At 41.3% G+C, this 12,042-nt stretch overlaps 1 protein-coding gene across 1 annotated transcript in view; it reads right to left on the bottom strand.

Annotated features, from left to right (window-relative positions):
• Positions 1 to 12,042, bottom strand: part of lamc3 (laminin, gamma 3) — a 139,378-nt gene that overhangs the window by 20,915 nt on the left and 106,421 nt on the right. The window contains exons 13-17 of the mRNA XM_085166147.1: positions 3,051 to 3,239; positions 2,563 to 2,808; positions 1,144 to 1,297; positions 893 to 1,035; positions 544 to 722 (exon numbers count right to left, since the gene is read on the bottom strand). Of these exons, the coding sequence (XP_085022273.1) occupies positions 544 to 722; positions 893 to 1,035; positions 1,144 to 1,297; positions 2,563 to 2,808; positions 3,051 to 3,239 (911 nt within the window). The remainder of the gene's footprint in view (positions 1 to 543; positions 723 to 892; positions 1,036 to 1,143; positions 1,298 to 2,562; positions 2,809 to 3,050; positions 3,240 to 12,042) is intronic.

Here is a 12,042-nt window from a genome sequence, read left to right as displayed (position 1 = left end):
TATTTTTCTTGAGATGAGTAATTGAGTGAATACCAACATTACTGCATTTTTAATGTAAGAATATAAACACACATTGCATATTTACACTATACCCTGCTGGCTGTGCATTGTGCTTCTGGCACGCCAGAGTGGCCCTTGATAGTTAAAACGTTGGCAACCCTAAAGAAACCCCAGTAAATACCTAAAGCTAGGCTGGTTAAAACACAGTGTGACACTTTAAAACATTGCATTTTTTTTAAGTGGTAATAAAATCCTCTAAATATGCTAAATTTGATCTTGGTTAATTAGAAGTGTTACTATGATTAATTGCTACAAGTGAGTGGTAATGTATAAATGATTACATTACAGGGTAAATTCCCAACAATAGTCAACTTGTGCAACTTTTTTGCTATCAAGTTTGCCATTTGACTGCAAAAGCTTATTTTTATATGCTGTGCCCTAATTTGCCATTCGAAGCAGTAAAAATGAAAAAAATCCCGATTTTTTTTTCTTCCAAACGCAAATATTAACGAACATAAACAATTTAACGAAACATAGACCCACCTGTTTCTTGACAAGGCCATAGCAAACTGGGCATTCCTCGCACTGGTGTGTGGCTCTGTTGTGGAAATAGTTTAACTCACATTTGTCACACTTGTAACCCACAAAGCCCTGGCGGCAGTGGCAGGTGCCGTTACTGCGACACTGCATAGAAACGGAGCCCATCGGGTCACAGTTACAGGCTTGGTGAGGCAAGATGGGACCACAAGGGGATGGCAGAGCCGAGGAGTAACAGAGATAAACATTTATAGAGTTAGAAATGCCTTCATGTGTGATCTGTATTAGAGGAAGTATTAGAGGATTAGAGGATGGCACATAGTGCAGTTGTGATGCCTCGAGTAAAGTACTGTACCTCTGCAACCTCGTGATGAGAATCCGAAGAAGCCCAAACGGCAAGTATCACACAGTCTCCCCTCCACTCCTGTGCGACACACACACTGCCCTGTGATTGGATGGCATGCCAGTGACGATGAGCCAATTGGATTACATTTGCATCTGAGGAAGGCAGGAAAATGACACATTAATGATAGAGTCTTCTTCTAAGAATAGTTATTACTGCTTTTCATACAAATCAACTCTGAAGCGCACAGGAGATCTGTTTACATTTCACATCCAATGCCCGGTTGGAGGTTGAAGAAGCCAACTTCGCAATAACTGCAATCCCGTCCGGTCACATGACTGAGGCAATGACAATTTCCTGTCTGAGGATGGCATTCATTTACATGCCCAGATGTTCCAGCAGAGCTGCAGCTGCATGCTAAAGGAAATAAACACAAAACTTGAAACAAAAAAATCTGTTTGCAGCTTGCAAACAGCTTGCGGTACAAGATACGCCTACTTTGTATATTTTCAACTGGCACACTGGATTTCTTGTATTTGTCATCTATTTAAATAGGCTAGTATGACGAACAAAGATAAATAAAGTTTTGATTTTAAGAACAAGCCACAATGATCCAGGAGAAACATCTAGGGATGTGCATCTTTGTGTAGACCAATTTTAGTGCAGAGTTTGATACCTTTACATCGATCAAAAACGTGTGTTTTGGAATCTTTATTGTCTCAATAGGAGATGTGGGTTACTTGTTCATCGCGTTCCAAACACATGTTGCTAACAGGGAAGCTGCAGAGTGCCACTGGTGGCTAACCTGTGCAACAATCATAACATAACAGGGTTGAAGTGTTTTTTTGTTTGTTTTTTAATTTTCATTTCTCATCCTTTATAAATGATTATAGTAATATATCAGCAAATAGCTAACACAACATCTTGTTTTCACATCTGCAGTTATGAGTGATTTGTTTATGTTATATAGCTTGATTTCAGTCACCAGCCCAACCAAATATTACATTTCCCAGTTTATCAATTCATTATGAAAACAATAAGAAAAGACAAAGAATAGAATAATAGATGTCCTATATCCCTCTGTGGTGTTGTTCTGTTCTGTAGAGGCTCAACTGTGGTAGAATGAAGCATAAGAAAAGGATAAGAAAATCAAAGGACAAACACGTCACAGCTATTACTGTTTCTGCTTTTGTAACTTCAGTTAGTTTTTTTTCCCGCTTTCCATTCTCCCAGCCCAGCGAGTCTCTTCTTTTTTTGTGTTATCTTTCTGACCCACAGCCATTTGTTCAAACCATTTTCAGCTTTTGCCTTTCATGACTCAAGAAAGCTATACCTGTCAAAATAGAACTCTTGAATTGAAGGCAATTTGAATGGACTATTTTTTCCTCTTTTTAAAAGTCCAACTCGAAGGTCAAGTAGCCTTTAGTAGAATATGTCCATTACTTTATTGTAGCTTTCTGGTTGTAAACACAACAATATGACAGTATGAATTGTATGCTGATACAGTTTAAATGCAACACTGCCGGAAAAAAGGTTGAATGCAGTGGATGTTTCCAAGGGAAGTAAGCCAAACACATCTATAAGTGCAGGGGAACTCTTTCAGGAGACCCATCTTTCATTGCTCATCTTGCACTGACATCTTAGCATCATAATAAATTACCGGCACACTCTCGGTTACTCACACTTGCACTTCTGGCCCACTGTCTGGTCCAGGGCATTGCCGTAAAAACCCTGCTGGCAGCGTTCACAGTGATCTCCCTCCGTGTGTCCCAGACACTTCAGACAGCGCCCAGTGACGTGGTCACATATTCCCACCGCGTTGAAGTCCACATTACCATTGCAGTTGCATCTCACACATGGCTGAGCTGCCCCTGAGAGCCCTAGGGGGTCACCATAGTAGCCATCTTCACACCTCTGACAGCGCATTCCTACACAGGGAATGAGGTGAGAAAGAGACGGGCAGGAAATAGATGAATAAGTGAGAAAGAACACTGCTGGAGGTCACCGTCACCTGACCTTAGCTCAAATTAAGGTGGGGTGCGCTACAGCCACCTTCTTTTCAGTATCACGCTGTCGTGTGGAGACGCTCTGACTGCTTTGATCTTGACATAAAGCTCGTTACTCAGTGTGCTTCCCATCCATATGAATTTGTTTAAATTGTTCACGTCACCTGTCTGTCCTGCAGGGCAGTTGGTACAGACCACCTGTCCTGTCTCTGCAATTTGGACACAGCTGGTCTGGCCTGGGCAAGGGCAAGGCTGACAATCACCAGGTGTGCCAATCAAAGAGTTGCCATAGTAACCATCCAGGCAGCGCTCACAGGTCGTCCCAGTGGTGAAGTCCGAGCAATCACATACACCTGAAAAACACACAAAAAAGACACATTGGTAATGCACATGCACACCTGCTTAGACAGTGTTGTTTATCTCACAAACAGGGGACAGAAAACAACGTTTCCCTCATCACCAGCAGAGGACGCTGTGTCTCTGACCATCACTGCACCTACTCCCCATAGATACTCCAGCTCTGTTAATAAAAGGGGAAAAAAGAAAAAAAAAAAACATAGCGCTCTCCACAGCCCACCGTGGAGAGCGCAAGACAACTAAATTCACCCAGTCTATAATTGCTTTGGGAAAAATATAAGCCAAATGTGGTCCGAAAGACCTTCAAGAAGTAAAGCAATTCCCCCTCCAAGTGGGAGAGATTACCAATTCTATGATGTCCTAAAAAAAACAAAAAAAAACAAACTGTTGTTTTGAAACCTCTTTTGAAGAACACCTTGCACCTTTAAGCCACTCTAAAGGATTTACTCACGTGCAAAATGTGTTGATATACATGCACGTTCATAAAATCCCCGATGAATTCTGCTCGATTTACCGAGCTGCTTTTTCTGCCCTCGTGTCACATTTCAAATCCATTAAGCTACGGGTAGTGCTGAATGATATGACATGATAATCGTAGAAAATACCCACAGCAGTGGAGGCACTGATATAATGTATGGGTATATGGAGTGAATGTAAAGCAGCTTTCGGTGACCCGCCGTGGCTCTGAAGTCACACGCTGAATCGAAGAGACCTACGTAGGCCTTTGAAACTCGTAGCGTTAAATCTGACATGATTTAAAGTGGCACATTAGTGTACCACAAAATAATAAGTGCTATTATTCTTGGAAGACATTAATAATAGGGTATAAAAATAGTATCTGCATTTGGGTTTCTGTGTGTGACTGCGCATATTTTTTTTTGGTGCACTCCAAGATTTTTTTTGTGTTTTAGTATTCATCAAATATTATATATATAATAATTAATTATATATATTATTTATATATTCTACAGAACACCAGTAACATGGATCACAAATAATCTGCAGGCATGTGATTATTTTTTTTACTGAGTCCTCATTAAAATTTCCCATCACTCCCCTCATAGCCTACGGTGTAATTCAGTGAAAAGCTCTCTGCTGTGTATTTTTAAATCAGCTCACACCACTGAATATTGGAGTAAAGAAATTCTTGCCTCTAGTTATTGGGGGGGGTGTCACCGCAACCAGCTTCCCCCCCCCATCGTGAACCTGTGAGTATATGAGATGGAATAAAAGCTGCAAAGTCATTAGCGGTAACAATTATGCTGTTGCCTCATGAAGTGTAGACTTCTGGGGGAAAAAAAATAATTATTAGTTCTTCGATGATGTGAGGTGAATGATAGTAACTTTCAAGCATGTAATGCCAGTCATTTAAACAGAGCATTTAGCAATAATGATTGTTTCCAGCATGAAGAAGTGAGTCTTTCTTGAATTTCACAAGGCATTCCAATGACACTGATGTTGTGCAGTGTCAATCCCCAATGAGCCATAGTAAATTTAATGGCAGCAGAAATGTGCTGACTTTACTGAGTGTGAAGATGACTGAGCGTGATATGAGGCAGCAGAGCCACCGAGGGCCTCCTCGACGCTATTATCATTTTATCGGCTCCTCGGAAAAGCTAACGGCACGGATCGCAAAGTGGCGCTGAATGGCAGGAACACGTGACGCTCCTCATCGTCATGCCGACCGCATCCTTCGAGAATCATTTTATCAATGAATCAATGACCGCTCACTCGGCCTGTTAAAGAACTGGGATTTCTGTGAGGCTAACGTCTGGAGCAGTGCGTTTTGAATCCTTTGACAAATCCACACAATCCTCCTATTCTGCTTTCACCTTCTCGCGCTCCTCCCCTTTCAGCTAAGGAGTCCTGCACTTCAGTGCTCCGCTCTCCTTGTCTCTTTTGTGATGGCAGAGCAATATTTCTCCTTGTTTTTTTTTTTCTTTTTCTTAAAGACGAGTCCTCCTTCATATATATACATCACCCTCCAAAGAGCTCTTTTCTACCAGTGCTTATTCTACCTGCGCCCCATCCCTGCACTCATTCTCTCTGCAGGAGCGCATTCACACCCAGGACTAATGCGCTTCATTAATGGAGCCACTTGTGGCCAATAGAAATACAGTGGAATACATCACTGAGAGATAGCTGCAGGGGCGCAGGCGGCCACTGTGGAACAAATGAAAGACAGGCGGCTTCACTCATTTCTCTCGTTCACATCTGAGCATCATTCACTGCTCCTCTCTCATACGGAGTCGTTCTTCCAAAGATAGCGGTTATCGCCGCTCGTGGTAGCTTGTAATAACTTTAGCACCAGATGGAGACAGAAAAGGAGGAAAGATATTCCAAGGAGAGATGGTTCTTAAATATTTTTTTTGTGTGTGTTTGTTTTTAAAGAGATCGTAGCCCAACTCTCCTCTGTTATTACATTCGCCTCTTAAGTCTCAAGATTTATTTTCTGACTAAATTGAGTTTCTTAAGATCACCGCGTGTCACTCTGCACCATCTTGGGAGGTCTTTCTGAGAATGAAGGGCGACGTGTGGGGCCCTTGATGACGTGTGAAGTCAGACACACAAGGAAAACAAGCAACTCAGCTGTGCCACTTAAGTGTTTAGGCTACTCGTCACTTCACGACTCAGCACAAACACGCATGAAAATAATCGTGGACTATAACAGATTCCTACATTTTCTGCCCCCCCCCCATGCACATTAAACAATAGTGCAGCACGGATGTGATTTCACAAACATGAGTTTTTCAAGAGCTCCACATTTTCCAGGAGGCTTGTCTCCTTAGCCCACTGGAACATTAAAATGCTTCTGGCCAAGGAAATTTATTTACTAATGCATGTGAACACACTGCTTTAATGAAGGGAAGGAGGAAATAAAAGCAGAAAGGCAGAGACAGAGAGAGAACTTTTTGGCCTGCCACTTTAAGGCCTCAAGGGTGGAAGCCGGGTTAAATCTGCTGCGCGACTGTTATGGCGATGTTGTTCTCTAATTTAACACAGATATGCTGCTAGTGACTGCTGCTGCAGATGTGGCTTGTCATGGGCTCTGAATAAGTGGACTGCTGCAGAGGAGAGAGGGAGGGGCAGTATATTGTGTCCAGCGCCATACATAATGTGTGCAGTACGGATGACTGGGGAAATACGTTCTGTCGTGCTGTGACTGTGGAAAATAAATGCATCAATTGCTGTTTTGTGTATAGACGCTGTCAGCCAAATTGTTACGGCCAAGGCCCCCTGGGTATCCCGGGGATGGAAACTCTAACAGCGGTGGCTGTAGCTCATGTTGTCTCTCACTCTGGCTCTGGGTTACCTAGATGTTAGGGAGGAGCTGAATAAGAGATTTATGATGTCTTATTAAATGCTAATTCCATGAAAACTGCTTAAAAAAGCCAATCAATAATAATCTTAAACTGCTTATTCTTTTTTCATGTAATTAAAAGGTGAGACTGTTATCTGAGACTTAACTGTAAGATCCCCAGTGAGCCGTGTTATATGGCATGAAGAGACAAACTCAGGATGTTTGACTACTTCAGCCGTCCCCTAGACTAAAGTACCTCAACAACTAAACATTTATGTTTATAGGTTTGGAAGTTTATCCTTTTTTTTTTTCATCTTTGCACCTGTTAGATGGATTCCCATGCATTAAATTTGAAGTGCAGCACTCACACTGTATAGATGTTAACCTCAGGATGAACTGTAACAACGTTGGCAGTTGCGTATATAAAGTTTTATCATCAGGTTAAAGGTGTTTAGTCTTTGAGCAAATAGCCATCAAACTAATGACAAACAAGCTCAAGTGAAAAGGGGGACCTACTAAACATTATAAACCCAGACTGCATATAAATGATTGATGTAGCAACCAGGATATCACACGTGCTTTGAGATGAGCACTTTGACCTCCACCATCTTGGTGCTTTTGAAAGTGGACCTGCCGACCGAGCAGTGCACGCTCACACTTGGCAATCAGAAAGTGCTTGCTTTGGGTCAAATCATCAGTAAACACGATATCTCCTTTCACTGCTTTGCTGATGATATTCAACTATATTGTGTCCTCAATCCCATGATGGATAAAATCATCATACGCTTTGAGGGCATCTAATTCTTAACAGAATTTCCTTAAGCTGTTGACAATAAAACAGATTTTTTTTTCTGAGACATTGCAAAATTGAGATTCATTTGCTTAGACTAGTGCATTTCACTTTACTCTGGTCTTAGTCAGTCCTCTCTGTCCCGTCTACAGCCTGTCCATAATGCTGCTGCTGGGGTCCTCATAGACACACGAAAAAAGAGATCATATTGCACCTCTGGTAGCTTCTCTCCACTGGTTGCCAGTGAGGTTTGGAATCAATTTCAAGAGCTTCCTGCTTGTTTACAAAGCCTCTCATGGCTCGACTCCTTCTTACATCGCTGACCCCTACAACCTGGAAACTATTCAGTTTCCAGGTCCCTCCGGTCAGATGCTTCTGGCTTTCCCCCACTCTAGATTTAAACTCAGAGGAGACCGTGTCCTCTCTGTGTTTACCCCCAAACTGTGTAACAGCATTCCCTTCAAAGTCAAATTTTCTCCTTTCTTCTGAGTCTTTTAAAATTATGCCCATGCCGCATTCCAGATACCTTGGAGCGCATTCCAGAAAAGGCGAGAAAAAACTTTTGGTTCATAGCATCACTAGCAAAACAGCACAAGACTGCATAAGACTTTGCACTTAAAAAACACATTAATGGACAGAGTCTGGTCAGTGCTCTACATATGGCTCATTTAGTGAGTCAATAATACATAAAAGTGGCAGTACAAATGAAATGTTTACAGTTTTACTACGGTTTATGTTCAGTGCCGCCATCTTGGATTGCTAACTGGATTGGATTTACCACCTCAGGGTGTTATAGTAAGACTTTCCGAGAGGAAAATTGAAGGGGGCATTCCACAAAAAGTTCTGACTGGGACTACCAACTTCTTCAGGAATGCAGCATTAAACATATTTTTACTTACTAGCATTTGAGTCTGTCTGTACCTTTTTTGTTCATGACTGTGTATGTTTAGCACCTACTAAGATATATTTCACTTATTTCTTATCTATTCTTTTTTTTCTAATCCCCCTTTTGTACAACACTCTGGTCTTCCTGAGAAGATACACTACATAGACAAAAGTACTGGGCAACCTACAGATTACACCTACAGGAGCTACTTAGCCTTAGAAGCCCACTCAATGAAGTTCCTTGTGCTCATGTTAATACCAAAAATGGTTTGGAACTCAGCAGTCAGTGAATCAGTAGAGCGTTGGTGACTGAGGACTAGACGACGCTGCCCTGTAACTTCACATGCTCTGTACCAATGAAGTTGATTGTGGAATATGTAGGAGAGAAGACATTTATGACTTGTTGCAGTGGCATCCTATTACAGTAGCATCGGTGATTTACCCATTTTCTCATAAATGTTTGTAAAGGCAGACTGAATGGCAAAAAACTTGATTTTATGGACCTGTGACAACGTGACTGAAAACACCAGAATTTGAAGATTACAAGGTACGGCCCAATACTTTTGTCCATATAGTGAAGGTTCACCTATCATATCAGGACATATACACACCAATAAAGTCTTGGAAGAGGCCATAGAAAATTATAATTGAAAGGCTATTTTCTCACATAAGACTATACAATCTGATTTGCAACCAGAGGAGTTGGCTCTTGCTGGCTTTTACAAAATATGCATATTTCCAAATTGGCTTCACTCAGAAGCTTCATCTTTTGAAAACAATCTGTGATTAATCTTAAAGAGTTAATTCATTTATTAGAACTGACATTAGCAATTAGTGCAAAGTCCAAAGCACCATCATGGCGGTAGATTTTTTCCCCTCTTGTTTTTATTCTTTAAATCTGTGGCCATCTGTAAGTGGTCAACCATTCTGAATCCAATTAGTACCTAATGTAAGGAGCGGTTTTAATGTTCAGATCCTCAGTATGATCCTTCTCAGGGCTTTTCCAATTGTTTCCAGCCGAAAGCATATTGCCACATCATTTTCATTATAAAATAATTAACATAAACAACACAATAATGGGTTCATGTGGCACAAAGCTGCAATTTAATATTGTTATTTTAAAAGTCAGGCATGATTAAAAACAACACTGGGTCTGTTTTATTCAGTCATTTAATTATTCTCTCTTTCTTTGCACAAATAGAATATTATAAATGGGAAATCGCACACGAGGTAGGTATTTGTGCATTTTTATTAATGTGAAGTGATGGGATTAAGTATTTAGTTCATAGGGATTTGAAGAGGAAGCTCAGTTTGATCTGAGCGATCGTTAGCTGTGTTTGTAAGTCCACGCTGTGCATCCACAAACTGGGATCATTGGGCCAGTTTATAAATGCAGACAAATCACGTGTTTTCAGCACTTGGCTTTAATATTCAGGCGATGAAGACGGCCAGCTTCATTCAGTCTATCACACGCACCTGAATACAGCATGTGCATCTCCTCCAAAGCCGCTGAATAAAAAGGTCTTTCTTTTCCTTGTTCTGTTTCATAACAGCATATGCTTGTTTCTCACTTTGACATTTGTGCAGGGCCAAATTTTTGAATAATGTGCACTGGTTTTGCATAACTAAATGTCACGCCCACTGCAGTCTGGTGGAGGAGGTCAGGGAACTGAAGCAATTTTTTTCTCCTGGTCTGGGCTTTAGAGCAGCAAAATACATTGAAATCAGGCTAATAAAGGCCATCACCCAGAGTACCTGTCTCCTTGCATCAATTAAGGTACAGATGAAGAAATGACCAAGTGTGCTGCTTACTGCATGCTCATTAGAATGCCAAGTTAAACTGGAGAATGCTGTGAGTCAGTGTTTACCAACAAAGGGGCACTTTAGAAGGAGATAGAGGAAGTCAGGGCGCGCATTTCCCAAATGCCTCCTTAAATGCCATCGTCAGCCTCTCTAAGGTCATTAGTTGGAAAAATCTTTCAGAGAAAGTTGAGGCAGAAGAACTGATACAGAGGGAAGCTGGCTCTAGTGGTGGTTTATTCAGCCCCTTAATCTCTCTGGTGGGTTGCATTTGTTGCAGGCTAAGCCCTGAAATGCCTGGCCTGTATCAGCATGATGGGATATGAGGAGCGACAGTGAGGGGAAAAGGAAGTGAAAAAGTGCAAAATAAGACAGATGTAGTCCGTTACAAAGCATCTTTCCATGTAATTTCTACTGCTGATCCTATTTGGCATGCTTTACTTATCTCCTCACGACCAGCACATTTATTCTACACAAAAATAAACAGAAAGATAAACAATGTGCACACTCTGTCTGCCTGTCTTAGCTTCTAGTCACACTGTCAGTGATTGCAGATTTGAAAAGGTTTCGACCTTTCCCCTGATGAAATCAGTTCAGACAAGGAAAACTCAGTGCAACGAACTAGATACATCCATAAAATTACACAGAAAAAAGGAATTTTACCAACCTGAACACAAACAAAAAAGAAAAAAAAAGAAAAGAAAATTGAAGCAATGTCCTCAGAAACCCCCCACAAGTATTTATACTGGTTACTGAATTTGTAGGTTTGCACTCACTTTCAAAAAAATCCAGAAAACAACAGATTAGTAAAATGTAATAAATCGATTTGCATGTCACTGAATGAATTAAGTATTTGGTCCTCTACATCCCAGCCAGAATTCTGGCTCCCACAGACTGGCTGTGTGTCCATGAGGTACACAGATTACAAGCAAACAATCAATCAATCAATACACACTTGTTATGTGTACAAAGTACACCTGCCTGCATAAACAATTTCTTTAATTCCGACCTCTCCACCACCATGGGCAAGACCAAAGAGCAGCCAAATGATGTCAGGGACAAGATTGTAGACCTGCACAACACTGGCATGGGCTACAAGACAATCAGCAAGAGGCTTGGCGAGAAGTTGACAGCTATTGTTTGATTATTCAGAAATGGAAGAAGAAATGTAAAATGACCATCAGTTGCCATCTGTCTGTGCCTACATGCAAGAGCTTATCTCTTGGGGTAAAGATGATCATAAGAAAGGTCTATTGAACATGAAATTGCAACCCAAAACTAGAAAGGTGGAACTTGTTCATGATCTGAAGGCAGTTGGGAACACAGTCAGCAAGATCATTGGTAACACACTGAACTAGATTGAATTGAAATCTTGCAGCGCCAACAAGGTTCCCCTGCTTAAAGAAGCACATGTACAGACCTGTCTTAAAAAGTTTGCCAGTGAACATCTAAATGAGTCAGAGAAGGTTTGGGAGAAGGCGCTGTGGTCAGATGAAACCAAATCAAGCTCTTTGGCATCAACCCGACCCACCATGTTTGGGGGAAGAAAATGGCTGAGTATGACCCAAAGACACCATCCACACAATCAAGATGGAAACATTATGCTTTGTTCTAAGGGTTCAGGATGACTTCATTGCACTGAGGGCCAATGAAAGGGGTCTTGTATTGCAAAATCTTGGACCAGAACCTCCTTCCCTCAGTCAGAACACAGAAGATGGGTTTGAGTAGGTCTTCCGGCATGACAGTAACCCAAAACTTACCACCAAGGCAACAAAGGAGTGGCTAAAGAAGAAGCACATTAATGTCATGGAATGACCTAGCCAGTCTCCAGACCAAAGTCTGATAGAAAATCTGTGGAGGAAGCTGAAGCTTCAAGTTTCCAAGCAGCAGCCAAGAAACCTAAAGGATTTAAAGAGTTTCTGTAAAGAGGCTGACAAGGGTTCCTCCACCAAGTACTAAGTCAAGTTTTGCTGGAGGATCAGACACTTATATCACTCAATGCCATGCAAATCAATGTATAACT

Source organism: Neolamprologus multifasciatus, chromosome 7 (assembly GCF_963576455.1).
Source record: "Neolamprologus multifasciatus chromosome 7, fNeoMul1.2, whole genome shotgun sequence".
Taxonomy (NCBI): domain Eukaryota; kingdom Metazoa; phylum Chordata; class Actinopteri; order Cichliformes; family Cichlidae; genus Neolamprologus; species Neolamprologus multifasciatus.
Note: the sequence above shows the minus strand (reverse complement) of the source record. Positions and strands in the feature narration are given on the sequence as shown.